Below are 12,762 nucleotides of genomic sequence, written 5' to 3'. Positions count from 1 at the left end.
CATTTTTATTTTGTGAAAATTATATATAGTTTTGCTGTAATGATGCGTTTCTGCATAGCAAGGAATCTTGTAAAATGATTTATAACCCATGGATTATTTTAAACTAAAAATCCTGATATATATATATATGATATCTGATTTTAAAAATTTGAAGTAGTTAAAAGTGCCATAAGTAGTAGTTTTTAGGATTAGGCATGTAATTGATGTAGTATTTTGCAACTTTGTCATGTTACATAAAGTGTTATTTAATTCTCCACTGTATATCCTGGCTATGTTTCATATGTTACTTTATGTAATGGTGGATAAATTACAGATTTATGGCAAGATTACATTTGGTCTCATTTGATCTGTTGTTCGTGCTGCTTAGCTACAGAGGAAATGCAACCAGCATCCAGTCTAGTAAAGAATCTCTGCCTCAATGCAAAGGCTGTACACTTGTTTGCGAAGGGCTTTAGCATCTGTTAAGATACCATTCTTGCCAATAAAGTAATGTCACCAGACTCCGATTGATGCCGACACACTATACCACTTACACTGTGAATGTGGCCCTTAGAGTCCCCTACAATGTTTTGGCAAGCCTCTACAAGAGCCACTCCGCAAGGAGGGATCAGCCTGCCTGTGGATACACTTTCATCCTGGCAACCGATCCCCTCCTTATCCTTTCTCCATACCAAACGGCCATGTTTACCTAAAGGATGAGGAAGCTGATCTAGGACCTCACCTGCTGGCTCCGAGGTTGCCATGAATACACCAATAATCCCTCTAAGTCCATGCATATTCACCCAGGCTTGCTTGGTGCAGTGAAAGAAACACTGTTGTGGATCTGTTTGCCATGGCAGCAGCCCTTATCTCCACATGAAAGTGGGAGCCTGTTATGATGCAGACCTCATTTGTTTCCTTTGCTGCCTCCCACTGTCTCCAAGCCTTTCATGAGATGCTGTGTGTTTGCTCCCAGCCCTCAAAAATGGTTGGCATGTTAAATTAAACCTCTAATAGTAAGCATTTCTGTCCATTTATGAGTAAAATAAAGAGACTTGCCTGTTTTGTCTTGTGAGAGGAAAAGAGCCACCAAGGGGATTAGGGAGCCGAAATATAGATTTGCCATTGGGAATCCATTAAACATCTTCGTTCCCCAACAAAGGGGCTAATTCATTTATGACATTCCATGCCATGAGATAGTGAGGTCATCTTATTGATTTTTCCCACTTTTACTATTGAGATGAATGGTGAAGAAAAAACTCCAGACCAAACAAACGACATATCTAATGCTCAAGAAACGAGAGTTGAGAATCTATTCAACTATTCTCATACGTATTAGGGATAAGTGCATCACAACCAGTGCCTAATATCTATGCTAAATAGTTATAGAAATGTATAGCATGTCCAGAGTTGTAGGCAAGGAGAATGAGAAAGAAAATAAGTGACCTTTGTGCCTTGTCCGAAATCCCCATGGGCCTAATTCAGCTGGGGAACAGACCCCACAGCAGCAATGGGAAGACGCCTCAAACATAATGCACACAATGGTCAATTGTGCTGTGGTTCCTCAACTCAATATAAAGCAAAGTGCCCAGAGGACAGTAAAATGAAGCCTGTTGCTTTCTCAGGCACGATGACACTCAGTGATGAAGGGGTGTCAACTTGGCAATCAAGAGGGGTAATAAGATCTCATTCACATATATACAAACCCATGAATTTAAGAGATTTATGTTCTCAAACAGGTGAGGAGTCAAACATTTGAATTTTTCATTGCATTAGAAGTGAGACACTTTGAGTTTTATGCACTAAAGTAAAAAAAAAAAGGTTTCTACTCCTAAACGTTGCAGACTAATCATTTAAATGTTAGCTGTCAAACCAACGTATCCTTGTGAGAACTGGTAATAATTCGATGAAGATGGCGAAATCGTAAGAAACCATACAACTTGGCTCGTAAGTCTTCTAGACCAACCAATAAAAATACAGAATTTCAAATCCAATACAGCAGATCAAATTTGCCTACCCTCCAATACAACATTTGATTTTAAAATAGGAAAAGTCTGTCAACATCTTTGGTAACTCATCCATATTCATTTAGGCTATGCAATACACATGTAAAAATAACTTTTGCGCTTTCATCATCTCATCAAAAGGTTACACTTCATGATTAGGTTTAGGTTTGGGTTTAAAAATTGTGATATCATTGTTTGTTGGTTCATTTATTTTTCTCAGTTGGAGTACTTGTCATGTGCTTTTATTTGAGCCAACTTGTAAAATTTCACCACCTTGTACTATTACTAAGAAATGTCACGAGACCTGTTTGAAAACAGGGCTTTAAAAAATTGCCCAAATATGATGATCCCCTTGCGAGGAACAATTCCTTTTTTTATAATAAATAAATCAATTTTATTTTGTATGAAGTTTTGTGTTTTTTCCTTAACATTAGTCCACACTAATACGTTTTTATAAAAAAAGAAAATAATAATAATTCTCTGTTTTGGCCATCCTTCCACACTGAAATGGCATTTTTAACAGCAAAAACTGGGCTTTTCGAAAATGCTCTCTTAAGTTTATATATTTGAAAATGTATATATCGTCAATGTAGAATATCGTCACTACCGGCGTCACTGGATTTGCGACATGGGACATCAACCCGCTATTTTTAAAGTTGTAGTATAATTTGTTCACACGACTTTTGAAATCTAATAAGAAATGTCTGTGCCCAAAACCACGCCGTGGTCAATAAACGAGGTGCAGACGTTCCTGTCGTTAGCAACGAACGAAACGACTGTGTCTCAGCTGTTGGCCGCACACGGCTACCACCCGGCATATCAACAGTGTAGGGAAAAGTAAAAAGAAAAAACAACTTAAGTCACTAGAGAACCATCAAGGACCACAACAGCCGGAATGGTTAACACAGAAGAAAGTGGAACTGGTTCGACCAAATGGACGCTATCTATGGCAATAGACAGGCGAGCAATGGGAGGGAGAGTGCCCAGGACTCGACCATGGCGTTATTGGAGTCCACGATGGAAGATGGTATGTTTTGTTACGTTAACTATATTCTGCTTGAAAGCTTCACTTTATTTAGTTGACCATCTACAGGAAAGCTTGCTTCTAAAACAACCAGGCCAATTTAACTGTTAAAATCACCATGCAACAACTGCTTTATGCAGCCCAATGAGCTAGTAGCTAACAGCTAGCGGTCGTGTTATTGTTTATGGTCAGTAAAGTTTGTGTCATGTTTAAGATGGTGTCACGGCAGTAGAGGTGGCACAACTATGACGATCAGCCTATAATCCCACCATAGTTAAGGCGGCACTAAACTGCATTAGAAAAGCAAGCTCAGAAAAGTAAAGGGAGCAGAGTAGAGTCGAACTGTAACGTGCGGTGGAAAAGTGCCATTAGTAGGTCCTCGTGGTGGCACGGTTACTCACCTCAATCCGGGTGGCAGAGGAAAAAGTTGCCTCCGCTTCTGAGACAGTCAATCTGCGCATCTTATCATATGGCTTGCTGTGCATGACACTGCGGAGTCTCAAGCTATTCTCCGCAATCCATGCACAACTTACCATGTGCCCCATTGAGAGCGAGAACCCCTAAATGCGACCACAAGGAGGTTAACCCATGTGACTTTACTGAGTTGCCTAGCTGGATTCACTCGGCACGCCCTGGATTCGAACTCTCGACTCCAGTGGTGGTACTCAGCGTCAATAGTCGCTGAGCTACCAGACCCACCAGAGAATGAGCTGTTAAAGATAAATGTTTTTTGCACAACCTTCACATTGCATTCCTTCAAAGGCAATGCAAAGTTTACTCGAAATCACTGTCCGGAGACGGAACACAAGGACAAATGCGTTTCAGATCGGGCATTGAACAGTGATTTTTAGCATGCACAGTAAGAGGATTTCATAATTTTCAGTGAGGACGGACACCATTAATATGGATTAATTTGTCCTGATTAATGTGGATGTGGTCTTATTTTCACTATTAATGCTTGTAAATTAGAGATTTTTGTTTAGCGCTTTCACAATAAAAAAATATTCCAAAGCAGCTTTACTGAGAATGTGACCTTACAACCCCCAGTGAGCAAAAACCATCCCAAGAGGTCCATTCAGTAATTTTTCCTCATTAAAAAAATTTAACTCCTAAAGACATTAATTGTGATTTTGCAATGTATGAAGGAAATAATGACAATTTACATTAAAATGAAGACTCCGGGCATATCAGTAACCTTATAGAAGCGGTTTTATTCTACATGGAGAGGGTCCAAACATGGGGCTGCCATGTTAGAATCACATGACCAGCCGAATACTACTCGCTTAATCTCAGTAATTATCCTTTTATTTGACACTTTCACTCATTGATAAAGTAATCATGGCTGATTGTGAATATTAAATTTCTATAATGGCATCTGAAACTGAAAACTATTGATTTTAAATGATGCAGCATACAAGCCGCTTGGTGTCAGTGTAAGTCCAAGGTGACACAAAGACAATTGTTACTTGAGTGCACCTTTAAGGTTCATGAAATAATTTAATCTCAAACATACTTTATATGCATATTTTTTATTTCTTACATTTCAAAATTAGGGCTTTCAATAGAATAAAAATAATCATGGTTAATCTGATTATTTCCAACCAGTCTTTAGAAAGCATGATGAAACAGTAATCGTGTAAAATTCGGTAATGTCATTCTTTTTTTCAATTTAGACTTATTTAATTCTCCACAGACCCTCTAGCCCACCCTTTTGGCCCCCAGATCCCAGTTTGAAACCCCTGCCTCAAACCACTGTTATGTTTTGTTTTTGGCCTGATATAGCAATTCTGCATAAATTCTACATTGAGATGTCCGACTCAAAATTATAGAATATGTAACAAATGATCCCAAAGTTTTTCCTAACTAAAATCCTCTTCATGTAAGCAAAAAAAAAGACAAAGCAAGAAGAAAACCACAATATGTGATACTCAGCCATGGCCTGTGCATTTTAAGACTAGGACTTACTAGGACATTGCGTTTCATGCCATTAAAAAAATACAGTTTCACAATGAATAAGATGCCGTATGCCCATCATGCATTACGTGGCCATCAACTAATAATACCAATTCACATTTTAAAACATATCTACACACGAAAGCCAGAACCAAGGAGGTGTAATACCAAGAAAGAGCTCTCTAATAATATTTGCAACTTAAATATAGCTTGCAATACATATTTTGTCAGGGTACACGGTTCATTTTCAAAACTTATTCCGACACTGAATGCTGAAGCAGCCTAATTTACACTTAGAAAACTACTGATATATTCATATATTGATATAACAATGCAAAAAGCACTAACCAATTTGCTTGAAGGGAAAATCAGTCCTCTTTTCCTGTTTAATTAACCAATCTCATGATCATGCAGAACATCTTAGGTTTTTAAATCAATAAGTATCTCTTTCTCAATGGTAATACCAGCAGTGATGACAGCCGACTCGTCAGCAAGATCTCGTGCTCTTCGCTTTCAAAATACGTACATCACTTAAAGTGTGATTGCCTTACTCAAGGCCAGCTAGAAGGGACATACTGGGACATATCCTAAAAACCACACCCACAAGAACAAATAAATCAATCTGATTGGCTGATGAATCTGACAATCTGACTTTAGTTGCCTATTCACTGCAGTGTTGAGGGATTCTGTAGAAATTCTGAAGGCTTAGCGGGGTGGAGACTCACGTGCTGCTTCGGCTAAGGAGCACGGCTTCAGGCATGGGATTTGTGAAACAGTTGTCACACTTTGCTTGTAAGCATCGAGGAATAAATTCTGATTGGATAATCTTTTAGTTTTGTTGCTATTAATTTGTTGATTAATTAGCAATTGAAAGCGATTGAAAATACATATGCAAAAAGGTCAATGAGAATGAAATGATGAAAAAAATATGTATTTATTTGGGATGTTACGCCAGCAGAGAAGGCTTTGCTGGCCCTGAGAAATCGCCACTGGTGATACTAACACAACCTACTTCACTCCTATTGTCATTGATTTTTGGCCATATTAGTGCAGTTAAAAATTAAACCCAACCCCGTCTTACAGCCCTTTATCAACCGTGATCTGTATAGGATGAGGACAGCTCAAAGCCTAGAGGGGTTGGCTCATCCCTGAAGACAAGCCTGTGAACAAACGGTTACATGGCCAAAACAGCCAAAGAACTGAATTACTGAATTTATTTCCTTTTCCCAAGCTTTATTCATAAAGTGACTTGGCGTGCCCACCCTCTTTTCGCCCGCCACCCATAAAAAGGCAGGCGGTGAGTTAGACTGTGGGCCGATAACAGAAGGAGCACAGACTGAACAATCCAGTATCTTTTGAGGCAAAATAAAGCTTTGTGTGCATCGGCAGTGGTGGCACATTTGACAGGTCTTTACTAGTCTTCAGACCCTTTGTGTCACTCACATAATGGAGAAAAACACAAACTGAGCCACTGTGGCATTATGGCCCTGACTATTAGTCAACATGACGGCCTTTGGAGATGCTAATGACCATATAGTGTGTCCTCCCCCCTCCTCAGAAGCCAGTTATCTGATAGCACAAAGGCATTCTGCTGGAGGTTGACTTCGTCTTTGCCCCTATTGAAAATGCAACAGAGTCATTAGGTTAAGATCTTTTTATTTTTCCCCCTCCGAACACTCCTGCCACCCCTTCTCCAGCACTCCTTTTTAACAAATGGGGAATATCATCATTCTCCAAGATGCGAGAGGCCATATGTATGCATGTGGCCCTCAGGTGCTGAAAAAGAAATAGACCGTTCTCTTAAAAAACAAGACACCCCGCAATTCCCTTCATAGCCCTCCGGCGAGGTAACGATGCAAGTAACAATCAAGGCCTTGTGAAACGGGAGAGGATGCCCAGGAGTTAAAGACCTCTTGCTCACTGTGTTATTCATCAGTGCAGGCTGGAGCCGGGAGCTCAAGTGCCCCACGCTTCCACACATAGCCCAGAGGTCTAGCTCTACAACCCTGCACTGATGAGCACACAGAGGCCACAGAGCAGAGAGCGTACATAAGAGCAAGGGCCACTCACACCTAACACAGATCATCTTCCAGCTTCATAAGCTGCTAAAAAAAGCACGTTGAAATGCATACACTCATTTGTGTACACGGTCTAAGAATGGTCGTTATTATACAGTAATTCACATTAAACAATATAATTTCAAAATGTCATGTCTATTTAAAATAGTTTATCAAATGTATAATTATTCTATCATATTTATGTCATCTGAAGCAGTTTAAACTGACGATTTCAAAAGTTTAACAACAAAAGTCACTAAGTAATTGCACCCACTGATAGCCCAATTTATTTATTTGCACAATGCAATACTTGATCTTGCGGGGTAAGCTCTGAGTGCTTGATTGTGGAGGATGCAGCAGACAACCGTGATCTGGCATACTTCATTAGCACTGATTGTTTTGACCACTTCATTATTTTGATTTTCGTTTTGATTGATGTGTAATTGAATTTATAAATATTTTTGGCATTTTGCATTTTCTATTCTTCTAATTAATTGCATACAGTCCATTTACAATATATCAACTTCTTATGAATGTGCAGTCTTTTTTTTAATCACTAGTGCTTGACACAAAATTATATAAGCTTTGGCTTGAAAACTTATTAGAAAAAGTATCTGAACCCTTTGCAATTAGCTGCTTTCTGCATTAATTGATCATAAAATGTGATTTCATCTTCATCAGTCACAAGACAAACACAATTAAAACATTTTGAAACCATCCTGTAGTGGATGTTTAGGGTCTTGATCCTGCTTCATCATTCAATTTCTACTGACCTTCAGCTGGCACACACCTACCCTGACCTTATCTTGTAGGATATCTTGATAATCTTGGGAATTAATTGTTCCCTCAATGATGGTAAGCGGTCCAGTCCCCAAAGCAGAAAAGCATTCTACGGTATGCCCTTTGAGTCATCTTGGCTGGACGGCCACTTCTAGGGAGAGTAGCCACAGTACTAAATCGTCTCCATTAATAAACAATTTGTCTAACCGTGGACAGATGAATATCTAAGATCTTGACAACTTTATAACCCTTTTCAGTTTCATGCATAGCAACAATTCTTGATCGAATGTCTTCTGAGATCCCTTTTTTTGTGAGGTATGGTCCACATCAGCAGATGCTTCTTGTGAATAGCAAATTCAAAATTAGCTTTAAGCCACATGTCCAATCTCGTTTCCTTAAATGGATGCCATGTTTGTCAACCCCTGACTCTAATTAGCTTTTGTTGATTTCATTAGCCTCACATACTTTTTCCAGCCTACACAGAATGTTTGAATTATATATTCAATATGTACAAGAACAATACAATAATTTGTGCATTTTAAGTTAAAACATACTGTGTTTGTCTTAAAATCTGGTTTGATCATCAATGTTTCAATATTGAACAAAGTCATAAATGCAGGTGATTCTAAAGGGTTCAAATACCTTTTCTTGCCACTTTATAATAGGACACAAAAGATTCAAAAACCAGAGTAGAACTTCAGAACTGAATTACACTTGACCCAGCCCATTACCACGTTGCTCTTTGCACATGCTTGCATAAAAATACCAAAGTTTCATGCACACTGACTTTGAGCTTATGATTATTTTGTGCTTTACAAATGTTGGCATTCATTCTGTTTATGCTGCTTGTTTAAGTACTAGAACACTGGAGAAAGCAACTGATGAGGTCAAGACACGGTCAAACTGTAGATCTTTCAATATTGGATGTGTTTATCAAACAAAAAGTTTGACAAATGTGTTTCCTTTTGTTGCAATTTAACACAACTTTTCATTGAACAAACCAGTTCAAAAGAACTAAAGGCATAAAACTGAATGAAGAAAACATGCACTGTGACACCTGACAAAATGTTTAACAGTAGTTGCCAAAATAACAGCATGCAAAACTCACAGGAAATTACAAAGGTTGAACTCATGTTGGATATCATCCACCTCTTGTCATCTTAAACGGAGATCTTTTTAAAAGTACTTTTAAAGTCACTTTTATTATTTCTTCTTTAACACCAATTTAATAAATAAATCACATATGATGGGGTACAACATGCAAACATTCTTAAACCAACCTACAGATATTTTGTTACAAGCATCACACGTATATTTCCACGTTGTGATAACAGATCCATGATTACAATGAACTTAGTTTCACTTGACAAGGACATGTTTATTTACCCATTTACATGTATGAGCTACCAGGAACAAAGGTTTGATGCCCCTTCACTCAAAATTATAGGACTTTGAACTGGATTTTATATTTGTATAAGACCCAAGCAAACTGCACACAGCATAAAATAAAAATGAAGATGTAAATGCGCAAGCAAAAAAGTGCAACAGATCTGAAGATGAACAGAGTAAAACAAATACATTTGAATCCCTTAAAATTGAGTGGAGGAGTTTGTTTGATGAGTGAAACATCTGGTGCTGTATCTGCCTCAATTAATAAAAGCTGTGTTTTACATATTCAAAACTGAAGATTAAGTCATGTTTTCTTTAATATTTTAATCTAAGTTCAGAGTGACTATAAGCAAACTGGGAAAGAGCATATGTACAAATAAGATCTACAAATAATGGCATGTATTAATGTAGACACTACAAAATAATTACAGAAGATGATGGTCTATTTATATGTTAAATGGGAAGCTGTTAAGATTAATATAATTTTAACTGTGACATACTGGTCACAAACATCAGTATGTTGTCCAGTCTGAGAGAAACCACACAGCTCCAAAAGAAATACAAAGACAGAAATGGGTGATTTAAGACATTTTGGAACATTCTCTCTATTCACAGTCAGGCAAATCAATATCAGATGCATTAAACCACGTGGCTTCTCAATAAACATCAACCTTTATGAATAAAGTCACTCAAGGAAAAGAGAGACCCAGACAAGCTCCTCATTTATTGTGAACGAGGGATGAGAGATGAATGTGCATGTCATTTTTCAACCTTTTCTCTTGTTGCTGTATCCCTGTGTTTGGAGAACACGTCTCGTGAACACATTGGCGGAAGAAAGAATAACGCATGGTGTTCTGACCAGTCTCATTCTCTACTTAAGTGCTTGCGCTCCAATAAATGTGCAGCAAAGTTAAAGGGACTCCTGCTCACTGCACTTGCTTACACAGGGGCTGTTTTAAGAGGGGGAGAGTGTGTGTGTGTGTGTGTGTGTCAGGGGGAGGACTGAAAGTTGAAGCAGGACATGTTAAAACCAGAGCACAGGAAAAGCTAGGAGGACAGCCATTTTCAAAGGGCAAAGGGCAAAAAGCAAAAATGATGTTGTCAGATCAGTGCAATTTCTTCTGTAAGGGTGTGAATATGTCCAAAAGCATGGTGATCCTGAAAAAAGAAAAAACATTTATTTGATTGAAATGAAAACCAAAAAATGTATTTGAATTAATCATGAACCATTTCTAAAAGTTCACACCCTTTTTGACGCATGAATTTCAATGACTTGTCCATTCATTCATAATTACTGGATAAGGATTTTTACAATCATTTGATATAAGTTGTATTTTAAGTTTTAGAGCTGAGCACAACTAGAAGATGTATAAAATATTCACTATATACAGTATATTTCTTAATTATTATTTCATAATGTGTATTCTATTTGTTCTGTTAATATTTTTGGGTCAAAATTTGTCTCTACTATTTGGTTTCATATTTTTCCATGCAGTATACAAAAATAATCACTTACTTCGCTATTTCTCTTTGTGAAGAGCTTCTATGAAGGCTTCAAGTTTCTCCTGAATTTCACGTACTTTTTCTGTAGAAAATAATAATCCAAATGTGAGTTCAAAAATGTATGATGCTGAGGTTTCAGAAACAGTTTCAACTCTACTGCACTTCAAGAGCATCAACTGTATGTACTGAAGTACTCTTCTCAAGTTTAAACATCTCTTGTTGGAAAAACCCTAACATCACTGCAAAGCTGCACTTTCAAGTGGACTCATATGCATAAAAATATTCTTTACATTTTCTTGTGGAAAAAGTATCAGTCTTGTCAAATGCCACTGTGGGTACAAACAGCAGATGGAGGCTACTGACAGTTCAGCACTGAAAGGTGTGTGCGGTTGAGGAGCAGATGATGAAGAGGTGGTGTTCTGTTGCACCTCCTCACCTCCACATGCTACTTCAAAGCATGTCCCCTTCAGGGAGTCATGGAGAAGGCAGAGGAGAGCCAAGGGAATGGGTGATATTAAATTGTGTGACACAGAGGGAGGTAAGTTAATGAAAATGTTACCAGAAATTATTCTGAATTGAAAAAAAAACAAAACAAAACAAAAAAATAACATCCTTTAAACTAGATAAATTGACTAAATACATAAGTTTATTTTTCTTAAAACAAAACAAAACAAAAATGGGGCAGGGACAGAAATTAACCAAGGCTTGGGGCAAAATTTCCATTTCATCATTTGATAAATGTCATTATATTATTTTCTAGGCCTATCTAGTAATGCATAGAATAGGTTTCAGCTACTTAACATAAATTAACAGCATGCTATGTCATTTTATATGGATAGAAAAAGAAGGCCCCTGAACATCCAAATCCAGGGGCAAAATACTGCCCTTGAATAAAAATGTTATCTTAATAAAATGTCTGACACTGATTAGGGGTAAGAATAATACTTTAATATGAGATATTACATGAAAACAAGCCTTTCACATTAAGAATCTTACATACAGCTGAAGTCAGAAGTTTAAATACACCTTAGCCAAATCCATTTAAAACTCAGTTTTTCACAATTCCTGACATATAATCGTAGAAAACATTCCCTGTCTTAGGTCAATTAGGATCACTACTTTATTTTAATAAAGTGAAATGTTAGAATAATACCACAGTTGCCACAACTTTGGAGGTATGCTTGGGTTCATTGTCCATTTGGAAGGCCTATTTGCGACCAAGCTTTAATTTTCTGGCTGATGTATAGAGATGTTGCTTCAATATATCCAAATAATTTACCTTCCTCGTGATGCCATCTATATTGTGAAGTGCACCAGTCTCTCTTGCAGCAAAGCACCCTCACAACATGATGCTGCCACCCCATGCTACACGGTTGGGATGGTGTTCTTCGGCTTGCAAGCCCCACCCTTTTTCCTCCAAACATAACAATGGTCTTTATGGTAAAACAGTTACATTTTTGTTTCATTAGACCAGAGGACATTTTTCCTAAAAGTAACATCTTTGTCCCCATGTACACTTGCAAACTGTAGTCTGGCTTTTTTATGGTGCTTTTGGAGCAGTGGCTTCGTTTTTGCTGAGCAGCCTTTCCGGTCATATCGATATAGGACATGTTTTACTGTGGATATAGATACTTGTCTACCTGTTTCCTCTCGCATCCTCACAAGGTCCTTTTCTGTTGTTCTGGGATTGATTTACACTTACACCCAAACTACACTTATCTCAAGGAGACAGAACGTGTCTCCTTCCTGAGCAGTATGATGGGTGTGTGGTCCCATTGCGTTTATACTTGCGTACTATTGTTTGTACAGATGAACATGGTAACTTCAGGCATTTGGGAAATTGCTCCCAATTACTTACTTGGGGAGGTCCACAAATTGTTTTTCTGAGGTCTTGGGTGATTTATTTAGATTTTCCTATGATGTCACGCAAAGAGGCACTGAGTTTGAAGGTAGGCCTTAAAATACATCCACAGGTACACCTCCAATTCAGTGCACACCCTATCAGAAGCTAATTAGCAGATTGTCTAAAGGCTTGACATCATTTTATGGAATTTTCCAAGCTTCGTATAGG

General features: G+C 37.9%; 1 protein-coding gene across 5 annotated transcripts in view; it reads right to left on the bottom strand.

Annotated features, from left to right (window-relative positions):
- Nucleotides 1–8,724: 8,724 nt before the first annotated feature.
- opa1 (OPA1 mitochondrial dynamin like GTPase) overlaps nucleotides 8,725–12,762 on the bottom strand; it is a 59,539-nt gene continuing 55,501 nt past the window's right edge. For all 5 annotated transcript variants that reach the window (XM_052130188.1, XM_052130190.1, XM_052130189.1 and 2 more), the window contains 2 exons: nucleotides 10,705–10,773; nucleotides 8,725–10,346 (listed from right to left, as the gene is read on the bottom strand). In XM_052130188.1, coding sequence (XP_051986148.1) covers nucleotides 10,709–10,773 — 65 coding nt within the window. In that variant the 3' untranslated portion in view covers nucleotides 8,725–10,346; nucleotides 10,705–10,708. The remainder of the gene's footprint in view (nucleotides 10,347–10,704; nucleotides 10,774–12,762) is intronic.

The sequence above is a fragment of the Xyrauchen texanus genome, chromosome 7 (assembly GCF_025860055.1).
Source record: "Xyrauchen texanus isolate HMW12.3.18 chromosome 7, RBS_HiC_50CHRs, whole genome shotgun sequence".
NCBI classification, from domain to species: Eukaryota; Metazoa; Chordata; class Actinopteri; order Cypriniformes; family Catostomidae; genus Xyrauchen; species Xyrauchen texanus.
Note: the sequence above shows the minus strand (reverse complement) of the source record. Positions and strands in the feature narration are given on the sequence as shown.